We start from the raw sequence: 12,361 nt of genomic DNA, 5'->3' as shown, positions 1-12,361 counted from the left end.
AGATTACAGAGAGGGGGTGTCTGACTCTCTGAGGGAGGCGTTGTAGAGGTTGATGACCACAGGCAGGAATGATTTCTTAATCCTGTCCCCAATACACACAACACAACCCACACAAAACATTGTATTATGTATATTTTGGAATCAATCTGTTAAAGCCGCCGCTCTGTTGCGCCGCCCCACTGGAAGATACTGCACATACACGCCGGGACAAACACAGAAAGCACCGGAAACACACACACACGGTAACAAACAAACGGGCACGGAAATTAAGATATTCATGTGCTGCCACATGCTAAGAGGACTCACGTTTTCACAATTATAATGAACACTATCTATAGACATGATCTATAGACCTGTGTGTGTGTGTGTGTGTGTGTGTGTGTGTGTGTGTGTGTGTGTGTGTGTGTGTGTGTGTGTGCGTGTGCGTGTGCGTGTGTGGTTCTGCATGCATGTGTGTTTGTGCGTTTGTAAATGTTGATTAGCGAGCATGCACTCACTAATCCTCATTTTATATTCCCTGAGAAACAAAAGACAAGAAAGTAACCCCCTAGAAAGTCCAATTACGAGCCGGCAGCAGCTATTGTACTTCAGTGAGCCGCGGTGCAGCTAATGAACGGGGCGGCAGACGCCTCGTAAGTCAGGCAGCCTCTCCCCTCGACTGTAAAAGCTGTCCCACTATTTTTAGCACTGTGCGGAGAAAAAAAAAACAAGGAAGTGAAAAGCACTTGAATATGTTATTTGACTGTTCTTGGAAAAGCCAAGCTAATCCCAGCTACTACTAAACATGGTACAGTGGTACCTCGATTTACGGCTGTAATCCGCTCCAAAAGAACGGTCGTATGTTAAAACAGTCGTATGTCGAAGCAGTTTCTCACATATAAAATTATGAAATCATGAAGGGTGAAAATAATCAAAATACACAGCACAAACAGTAAATATGAGAAAAATATCGATAAGTCACGAACTACGTGATCACACCATGTAGGTCGCCCGCTGATTTCCACGCTCGCATCTTGGATTAGTCGTAAGTAGATGCAGTCGTAAGTCGAGGTACCACTGTATAGGTAATTAGGGTCCACGGGAAAACAAGTGGGGCTGGCTACAACAACTCTGGGCGGGATCTCACGATTCGATTTTACTTCGAAACAAAGGGTCACAATTCCATTCGAGCCGATATAGATGAGGGGACTCGCGATGTGCGCCGACACCGAAACATTACATTTCATCAAAGTGCAAAATGCGCTGCGTAACCCTCAAGCGAAGCACCGAGATTGCAATTTAAAAAAAAATCGATGCGGAAATCAAAACGACACAATTCAGTCTGAAACCATCCAAAACCCGAGCCGATAACTATTTTGAGTGGCTCTAAAGAGGGAAAGACGCGTCCTGAGTTGAACTCGGCCGTGAGCAGACCTACTTACCCCAGCGCTTTCTCCATGCGACTGCCCAGCGATCCCACCACCTCTCCCAGGGTACAGTACGCTTGACCCAGAAAGTCCTGGTGAAAAGAGGGAGAGAGACACTTTAACACCTTCGCCGAGGACAGAGAAATCTTCTTTTCAAGAAAAGACTGTATTCCCTTTTTCCGTTGGTACAATGGTACAACGCCGACATGCACAGAAACAACCTCAATAATGCGATACCCGAAAACAGGATGAAATTAAACTACGAATAGAAGATGCCAATCGATTTTGAGGTGGTAATATACTGTAGATACACTTACAGGTATCCCACAGGTAAGAGTCCTCGCCTGTCGGAGCACAGCGGCGTTAGCGGTAAAAGGAACAAGCCGTGACACTGCTTTGGCGATGTTACCGAAAAAGCTCCAAAACATTTGACAGATTTTCAGTTCCCAATTCCTATTTATCCCAACCGTGCTGCAAGCAGTGTGCGGTGTCTTTTTTTTTGTGGTACTCCATTGAATACACACAAAACAAAACTACAGTTTCCGGTGCAGGAAATCAAACCACTCGGTATGAAGCCGCGAGAACGGCCTGCCGTGCGCTGAAGCCCTTTCTACGCCCAAACTGCCTCCGTAACGGGCAGCTTCACGCGGCTTCAACCTCGCTCTCCAGTCCTCTTCGAAGAAAACCTCCCCGTGCCTCACCCGCTCAACCCCGTCGCACCCCCCGGTTGAAGGGAATGCCAGACGCGGCTCGCCTCTTGGCTTGCGAGAAACACCGACAAAGAGCGAGGACGGAGACAGGGAAGAAGGAACGGAGGAACAGAGCAGCTGAGAGGTCGACATACTCGTCAAATCCTACAGTGCGAAACATCAAGGCACGCACACAATTACACATTGCATATTACATATTACATATTACATATTACATATTACACATTTCTCACACGCACGCACGCACACACACACACATGCGCCAGCGTCGGAGGGCTATTGATAAAAAGGCTGTCCTCCAGGGACAGCAGGGAGTGGAGAGGACGCCAATCATTATTGGCCACTGTCTCTCACATGTGACTGGAAATGCTCCCAGCTGCACCCACGTAATGTGTTCCCCAGTCTACAGTAATTACTCTGCCCATCTGCTCCCGAGTCTGTCTGTCCGTCTGTCTGTCTACCTGCCCGTCTGTCTGTCTGTCAGTTAGTTTGTGTGTCTGTCCGCCTGTCAGAATGTCGGTACGTCTGTCTTTCCGTCCCACTGTCCGCCCGCCTGTCTCTCTGTCTGTCTGTCTGTCGGTGTGACTGTCTTCTTAACTGTTTTCCTGTCTGTCAGCCTACATGGCCGCTTGGTATGTCTGTCTGCAGTCTTTCTGTCTGCCTACCTACCTGTCTATCAGTAAGGTTGTCGGTCTACTCGTCTGCCTATATACTGTACTCTATGTGCATGTGCATGGAGTAAAAGATAAGGTTGCAAAACAGCCACTTTTCTAAGAGTAAGTCTGTGTGTGTGTGTGTGTGCGTGTGTTTATATGTGTGTATAGGTGTGTGTGTGTGTGTGTGTGTGTGTCATCTCCAAGTCATTCTCCACCACCATTCCCTCTGTCCCGTCTATAATTCTCACCACGCTCCCCAGGTGCGCGTGCCTACGGCTCCCATGCTAAGACACCCTAATGGATTGGCTCTGCGGGTGCGTTCCCCCCGGGGTGGGCAACGCCTGTAAGCCAATGCTCCCCATCCCTTCCACTCGGCGATTATTGATTTTGTGAGGTAGGTAGGAAGAGAGGCAGGGAGGGAGAGATAGAGAGAGAGAGAGAGAGAGAGAGAGAGAGAGAGAGAGAGAGTAAGAGAGAGCATGGGGGTGGGGAGAAGGAAGTGGAAAAAGGAGTGAAAAGGAGAGAGTGGTGAAAGAGTGGTGGCTATTTTTTTGAATGTGTGACAAATATGTGAGATGTGGGAAATTTGGAGGGAGAAAGAGATAGAAAGCCATGGGGGGTGGGGCGTGATACTGAAAGCCATAAAAAAAAGATCATGTGAAGGGCCATTCAGTTTCAGAGTGGCACGGCTATCATGTTAAAATAACTTAATGTCAGCCGGCAATTGCTCTTCTTCATTATGTTGATGTGTATTATAACACTATTATAGGCTTATCGCAATGGCATAAAATGAACAAACGAAAAATTATTTAATGGAAAATCCAAATTATTCTATTGACGGTTATTCGTCAAATGAAATGCAGTTTTCTTTAAGGGGTTATTTATGACCAACTTTTTCATTCGCTTGGATGTGCCATGCTCGTGGAACCGCACTGAACAAATGGAACATGATGGCGAAATAAAGGCTTGCTTCCTGTGACTTGCTTCCTTTCTGAAGGTACCGTACACGTGGCGACGTCACCATCCTCTTATGCCACTTAGTTTAAAAGGCTTGAAATAACACCTCCCCATTGTTACTGCTACATATTCTTCCACTGCCCAGGGGTCCCCCTGGGCAGTGGAAACCATTTGATTCTTCAGGAAATGCCAAAGAAAAAATATATATGTAATTTTCCCTGATTTCAGGGTAGTAGCAAAGTGAGTGATTAGTAAGTGCCTCTTTGGTCACTTCCTATTTCTATTATAAGAAATGGAGGTTTGCTGGATATTATTAGTCTGAATCAGAGACCCCGAGACTCGCTGAGGACGTTGGAATTCTCCTCGGGGGAAGAGGAGATTGTGAAGAATTATGAGAATGAGCAACTATTAACGGAAGCATTATAGGAAAGACCCTCACAAAATCACTTTCTGTGTTGTTGTGCTATCTATTCTTTCCCCAGTTGAGATGACAAAACCTCCCCAGATGGACTTATTTTTACTTGACTCCTCAGGTCTCCCCCTCATGTACACCTGGCCTGTACCGCTGGACCAATTCCTCCTCTATCTCACACACCTGAACAATACCTCTCATGGCAAAGTTAGCTCATAGTAACTATCCCCAAGGCATTAAGTTTGGCATTCCTTCAATAACTGGTTTGTGTGGCAGGAAACACGTTGGCGAGTTACACACTGCGAGTCATGAGCTGGAGTGTGTGTGCGACTTCACGATTAGAAGGTTGTGTGTGTTCAAATCACCTCAAGGTCATTTCTCTTTCTTCCATTTCCACCCTGGCCACAATAGAAATTCATCGAAAAATAAGTTGTCTAAAAATAACACTCGGAATACTGAAATAAAAACAAGATGCTTATGTGGAGAGGAGGACAGGAGGATCATGATCCGCATTTGTTTATTTTCTCTTTCTAGTGACCTCCGAGTCCTTCCATTCTTCCGTGAAACACACCCCCAGGACGTCTTGTGGCTGAGCTCCTGTGTCAGGTGCTTATGTGGCCAGGCTGGTTTTGTCGAAAAACAAAGACCAAACATGAACACAAGGTTCTGTCCTCTCATCTTGGTACTGGCCCGACGCCAGATCTTGCCAACAGTAGGTTATCATCCTGCTCTGCCTGTTTCTGCATTTCTTTCATGCTGCGGGTGGCAATGTAGTGGTGCAGTCACGTGCAGGCGTATTTATTGTTTCTTTTTTTTTGAAGCGTGAATGGGCATCGAGATTTCATTGGAAACAGCTGTATTATATATGGACTAAGAGAAGGGTCCCCAACCTGACAAGACCCCCTTTTTTGGTGTGTTTATTTATTTTTTCTTAAATGCGAATATCAGTTGTCAAGTTTGGATAAAAAAAAAAAGAATAATATAAGCCCAAATAATAGCCCTGGCATTATTTTTTATAGTCACAGCAGGAGAATAACAGAGAAACTATATATTTTAGAATAAATTACTATATTAAGCCGGTAGGAAAAGGGAGAAGAGAAAGCCCAGACGACCGGCAGATTTATTTTCTTGGCGAGATATTCATGATGTACGCGTTCCTCATTGGTCGAGTCCAAATGAGTCTTTATTGGTGGAATTGGTGTCAGCGCTGAACGCTGTCTGTGCAGTGGTAAGAGAGACTGCACCAGATAACAAGCTTCAAATAAGGTGTTTATCACTGTAGTCTCTACGACACTTGTATCTCGGTCAATATTTTTGTTGTTTTTGCTATTTTTCTATAGGCTACTGTGGCAGTTTCGCCTAACACTCGCCACCCGCAGCGTGTTCAGAGACCTCCGGCACAGAGACACAGAAGACGGGGGTTGTAGACACCAGTTTATTGTAGAGAGTGGGCCAGCTGGAATAAGCCCAGCAGCAGATAGCACGTGTCATGTCACCGGCTCCTATCCTGAGTGTGTGGGGATGCGGGTTTTACCTGCTGCTCGTTAGACCAACCAACAAGCAACAGGAATGCAGCCACACTGATCACCTCTCCCCACCTAGATCAAGGTCAGGTGTGGCTGCTCAAACCACACCATCGCCACAGCCCAGCTACATAAAACTTAAACTGGGAAACTGGCAGAACATACAACTGAGGAGGCAAAGTCCCCTCATAGCCCCTCGTGGCGCCGGGCCCGCCTTGGTACCTGTTTGTGAACGTTGATTCTTCGGTAACTATTTTTGTGAGGTTACACGAAAAACAACCCCTGAAAAAAGGACTCATGGGGCATCCTACGGTGACCAAGGAACCTTCCAAGGTTTCCATGAAATACTGCCTGCACTGTATAAGGAATCTAATTGGTATCCTATGCGTCCTCCCGTACTCGGTAGCCACATTTCCTGAAAAAAATGCCTCGAGACCCAGAGTATTAAGTGGATAAAATCTGAACTGAAGCCATATCCAGGCAGTAGAGCAATAGCTGCCACCTGCTGCTTTGCTGAGAAAGAGGGTATCAAGAGCAGTGACATAAAATACCATTCACATCAGGGTGTAGCCGTTGGGGGCAATTTAAGTTTGGGTTTTAGGTGTATCTTGGAGTCAGTCAAAGAATAACATGACTGCCATTCATGGTTTGAATTGCTACTGCTGCTGTAATAAGATATTGATCCCCATAAAAGATATATATATTTTTTTGAGTGAGTGGTGCACAGCTGTGGAGTCTGGCCAGCCGCTGAAAAGGCAGAAGCCCAATCGCTTCCCATCCAGGGATTCGGGGCTGACGGGCAGCTTCACCTATCACAAGCTCTCCCTTGTAGCACACAATTAAAATCCCCTCTTCTTTTCCGAACAATCTTATTTTATTCAGCTGTAGTTATTAGTACACCTCAATTCTCAGTGGTGTAGAGCCTGTAGCTCCAACACTCTTCTCTGTCCGGGGCGAACCATCCCTGACTGACACTCGGATCGGTCCCCCCCTGCAAATAAAAAGCTCTGGGGGCTCACTGGTGGTGGTGGTGGTGGTGGTGTTGGTGGCGGTATATTGTTTTTATTAAGTAGCAACGGAGAGCTTCTCATATCATTGTTGCTTCTAATTACAGCTGGGCTAATCGCACTTCAAAATAGAAAGCCCTGAGCAAGAGGGCAAATGGAAAATATCTCTTTATTTGATTTCTTTAAATGGATTCAGCGCTGTGCCAATTCAGTAGATAAAGAACACACTCATTATTATGGACAAATTATTATGTGAATGGCATGAGGCCAATGTAAGTTAATGACAGGGATAGAAATTGCGCACACACACACACACACACACACACACAAAACAGCATTTTGTGCAGAGACAAACACAAATGCCAACAAAAAGATTCTGTTAGTTCGCATCATTGCCTTCGGATCCTTTCAGTGAACTACCAACGGTTCATCATCCCTACGCCAACAGTGTGAGGAAAAACCAAACCCAGTTTCCCTTATGAGTCGTACCTTTGGGAGGTACATTTATCCAAAACCATGACACGAGGTGGTGAATATCCTCCACTTACTCACACCTTTAACTGTACCCCTAATTTGTAGCCTGGATGCTCCAGAGTCCTGTCAGGCACATTAAGTAACGGGGGCCAGAAAACATGCCACACAGCAGACTTTCGGCTTTCGAGGCGCGGCCAAGCGGTACAGACGTCCGGAAATGGAAACCTATTTGTCCCGGACGGCTGCCGAGTTCAGATAAGCGGGGTTCAGATATGCCTTCCGCCGCGCAGGGCAACACGGACGTAAGAAACGACGACAGGAAGGCGGGATTTGCAACTCACGTGCTTTGAGAGGTTGGCGCTCTTTGAGTCAACATCGTACCTGGAGAACGGGGGGGGAGAGAGAGAGAGAGAGAGAGAGAGAGAGAGTGAGTGTTAGGCAGTAAACAGAGCAGAGCACGTGTTGGGTTGAGGAGCTGTAAAATTTCACTGCTGGCACTCTGCACGTAGGTTTCAATGTACAGTATGTATTAACGGAGTCTGAATGATTGACTGACGCTGCATGTACCTTGTGTTTAGGATGATGTTTGATGTTTGCAATGCCGTGACACAGTAAGTGCAAGACAAATTTCCCTAGTCACCCGGCTCCTTCCAGAATTCCTCTTCATTTTCAAGACTTCTTCCTTCCACTTCCAATCCAGAAAACGAGAGGATTTCATTCATTTTTCTTCTTCTCCTGAATCGGAAGTAAGTAACTTTTTTCCCCTCCACCCGCCGTCTTCCATCCAACTGCACTGAAGGCTGGGTTCATCAGCGGCAAGAGTATCGTCCTTCAGATTCGGGGTCGGGGGAGTCTTGTCGATCGCGTTCGGTGGCGGGAAATCCTGGCATTCAGGTTGGGGGTGGGGGGGGGGGGGGGTGGATTCCTCAGTCTTCCTTTACCTGTCGACGTCACCGTCCAACGTGCGTCATAGAATATTGGGAGGACGTGTGTCCCCCCCCCCCCTTCCCCACTACGTGCGATGCCAATGTAAGAAAGCTCGTCTTATCTTAGATGAGAGAGAGAGGTGAAGCGAGAGAAAGACAGATAGAGCGTTGAAGGGGCTCCAGCTCGGAGCACGGCGGGAAATACAGAGAGCAGAAGTCAGCCGTTTAAAAAGTAGCTGTTCGCCACATAAACAGCCTCAGCAGAAGCCAGGGCTGTGGGAACGTTTTCCCACGTCAGAGTCCAACTCCCTACACAGCCCACTGAAAGGGGAAATTACTTTTGTGACCGACTTTGTGTTTATATCGTGAGTGTTTAACATGTAGAAGGGAGGGGGGAAAAAAGGGCCATGGATTTGTTAAGAGTGATTGCATTTTGGCACGTGTGTGTTCACGCACGTTCACGTTCGCATGGAGCGCAAGCTCATGGGTCCATGCGTCCTGTGCATGTGCGGTGAGTCGACTCGAGGGCGGCGGAGAAAAGCGGCATGCTATTCTTTGAAGCGCGTGAAGAGATTATTCACACTTCCTCGATCTACAAGCATCTTTGAGAACGCAGGGGCCTCGAAATACAAATCCAGTGGCTGCGACTCTTAAGGACTGGGAAGCAATCAGACAGCCATTCACTCAGCAATTTGAGGTCATTTCACAGCTCATGTCATTTCACACCCACCACTAAAAAATGGATTTCTTGGATAATATATATATTTTTTGAGGGGAATTGGGCGACAAGGGTTTATTCTCCAAAAGCGCTCCCGGGAAGACACTGTACTTCCGGTGTGTGTTAGTGAGTGAGTGAGTGAGTGAGTGAGTGAGTGAGTGAGTGAGTGAGTGAGGGACCGTGTGTGTACACAGTGTTTCCACTGTGTACACACACAAAATTCCTTTGGATCACCAAGCAAATTTCCATGTACTCTGATTTCCATGCCTCTTTCTGTCTCCAACCGAGAAACATCTCGCTGTAACTTATCAACACTTTTGTCCCACGATAAGAATTCACCCGTCACTTCTGTCTTGCTAAAAAGGATATGGGAGGGTGGCACTTTTGGAAGGCTTCTTTCAAGGCTTAAAGCTTTGCCACGTTGGACCTGCAGCAGAGTGGTAAGTTCCCAGGTCAAGGGTTCTACGAGGTGGTGGCATGAACAGTAGGGATGCAACGGTACAGTGGGCTCACGGCTCTGTATCTATCACAGTTTTGGGGCCATGGTGACGGTACAGCTTCGGTATCCTTATATTTAAGAAAAAAATGTTTTCATAGTAGTCTGTCATAAATAACGAGTGTACGCCCTGTGTTCAAGTTCAAGTTCAAGAGATTATTTGTCACATATATATACATACGGTCTGGGGAGGGCAGAGACAGGGGTTCAAGTTCATTGGTGGGTTGTTATAGTTTGCATAGGTTCATCTGATTTAAGGGGAGGTGTCCAGGATAGTGGATAATTCAAATATTTATAACCATTAATATTTATTTATTTCATATTTAAAAATGTTTCACAATAAAAAAACAAAAACAATAATACAATAATAAAACCAGTACTATAGTTAGTTATTTTTGTGTAGAACAGGTACAAACAGTATTTTTCACACATAAATAAAAATAATAAAATAACTTATTGAAATAAAACCTCACAGTCAGACCAGTGCGTGTGTGCCTTGGCTTTGTGAACCTGACGTGACAGCGGGTGCGCCCCCTTTCGTCCAGGGCACCTCCCGGCGAGGGAGGAGCACAGGCCAAATCTTACATGGAGGGGGGAAACATTTGGCGGCGGCAGGAGACGGCGACTCTAACGAACAACACGACATAAAACTGTCAAACTTGACAAAAAAAAACAAAAAAAACAAAGAAGGGCTCATCACCCAGCGAGACACGGTTCCCTTCATTCCTACAAAAGAGCCGTTCAAAAGAATCGTTTAAGAAGTTTGTGGTAAAAAGGGACACGGTCATTTTATTACCATTTATTTTTCCAACTGGACACCTTGATTGACTGCACGCTTTGCTAGAACATTTCTATGCAGATTTATCTTGTGTCTCTATTGAAAAGGCTGCGTAGCAGCGCGCAGTTGAAAAAAATAAAAATAGATAAAAAAATTGATAAATGCTGCGCAGACCCTGCACGACTGACGTAGCTGGTGGAGCCGCAACAGATCCAATAGGAAGAAGCATTGTCGGCCCGACGGGCCGCGCCGGCACGCTGCGCCACCGCGTCCAGTGGACTTCATCCCTGCATCCCTAATGAACAGTTATTCATGATGGGGACCAACATTTTAAGGCCTGTGTCACAGCAATTTATGGCAAGGTACTTGTTTGGCAGCTGGTGTCGCCTGTTCATACCCCATTCCCTTGGTCCGTGTTTTTGAGCTCCCATCACTAAATCCCCTCGCCGGACATCGCCAGACCAATTCGCAAATGCGTATTAGTCTGGAATCTCTCTGTTCATTTTAGATTTTCCAAGGGGCGTTACCAACGGCGCCGACCAAAATGTCTCTGGATGCAATCGGATAGACCTACAACAAACCAGAGCAACGAAACGTGTGACGTAGCGCCGAGCGAGTGAGTTCTTCAGTTAAACTTTAACCAAATCCCGTCGGAAATACAGCAAACACATCTTTCTTATCAACGAAAGCTTTTTGGGGATAGCATAACGTCCCTTTCACTTAATAGTGTCGCGATAGCAGGTTCAACAGACGGTTTCACATCAGCGGCAGCCATCTTGGTAAGGTGCCTCAACGGCCAAAGCGGATAAAACCGACCGTTCCAAGTCAGCGGCAGCCACCTTGGAAAGGCTCTCCTATGCACAGTCATCGAGTCAAACCCGCCCCATATTAGATGAACGCTTGAGATTGGCCCGACCGGGGCCGGGTCGGGTGGAAATCTGTTTGAATGGGAGGGTGGCTAGATGTATTCTGCAGGGCACATAAAACATGAGCTTGCAGATTCGTCTGGTTCCTGGGCTATAAATCTCCACCACTCACCCAATGACATCTGAGGCTACATTGGCTTTCGACGCCCAGCCACACCAAGTGATCTGTCGGCGGTATTTTAAAACACAGCAAGAGCAGCAAGGTGGTCCATGTGGTCACACACAAACATGACCAACAGGAGCTGGAAACCGTAAACAACCAAACGACACATACAGTTTCACGGTACACATACAAATAAGCCTCATTCTTGTTCAGAGTGGCACATGCTGAATAACAATTGTGCAGAATTACACATAAACACATACACAGACGTAAGTCGGCAAACACAGACGAACTCAAACAGCGGTGGCTTTGTTCCGCGCCGATCCTGCTCTCCACTCACTCGCTGTTCTCCAAAGACCGCCAGCAAAATGACATGCATTCATACATTTATTCAGCCATCCAGACAAATAGACAGGCTCACAAACATGCTTGTTTACACACACACACACAAACACACACACACACACACACACACACACACACACACACACACACACACACACACACACACACACACACACACACACACACACACACACACACACACACACACACACACACACACAAATCACATTTACACAAATTTGTGAATATAAATTTGTGCTCGGGGCATTTTTAATTTCCTTTCTATGTGTGTGTGTGTGTGTGTGTGTGTGTGTGTGTGTGTGTGTGTGTGTGTGTGTGTGTGTGTGTAGTTGTGTGCGTGCGCTGTATGCACGTTTCTATGAGATTTTACGTGTCTCTGCGATTTGAAGGCTTACATTTCTACATCTATTCACAAGCTATCGTTTTTTCAGTTTATCAGTCCCACATACGCGCACACACACACACACACACACACACACACACACACACACACACACACACACACACACACACACACACACACACACACACACACACACACACACACACACACACACACACACCAAAATCCCATTAGAGAAACAAAATTTTGAGCAGATACCTGCCCGGCAGTATTCTATTAAATTACACATTACACTGTGATAGGTATAATATAGAACTTCCTATCATTTCCACAGAGGAATCCTTGCAATGTTACGAAGTATCTATTTTTCTTGTGCACACACACACACACACGTCCAGCAGTATGATGTAATAACCATTCAGAGTATTACAGTTTTACATCAATCTGTCCACACCCACACCCACACACACACCCACACACACACACACACACACACACACACACACACACACACACACACACACACACACACACACACACACACACACACACACACACAC

The 12,361-nt window shown here is 46.2% G+C and overlaps 1 protein-coding gene across 3 annotated transcripts in view; it reads right to left on the bottom strand.

Moving 5' to 3' along the window:
* Nucleotides 1–12,361, bottom strand: part of LOC307246567 (copine-8) — a gene marked incomplete at both ends in the record, with an annotated part of 103,056 nt that overhangs the window by 56,578 nt on the left and 34,117 nt on the right. Inside the window, 2 exons of one of the 3 annotated variants that reach the window (XM_080022531.1) lie at nt 1,422–1,498; nt 7,487–7,526. In XM_080022531.1, the coding sequence (XP_079878657.1) occupies nt 1,422–1,498; nt 7,487–7,526 (117 nt within the window). Of the gene's footprint in view, nt 1–1,421; nt 1,514–7,462; nt 7,527–12,361 lie in introns of all 3 variants that reach the window. The other 2 variants (XM_080022532.1, XM_080022533.1) reach the window with 2 other exon arrangements.

Source organism: Zeus faber (genome assembly GCF_960531495.2).
Source record: "Zeus faber genome assembly, chromosome: 21".
Lineage (NCBI taxonomy): Eukaryota > Metazoa > Chordata > Actinopteri > Zeiformes > Zeidae > Zeus > Zeus faber.
The sequence above is the reverse complement of the archived record's forward strand: the minus strand, read 5'-3'. Positions and strand labels throughout refer to the sequence as shown.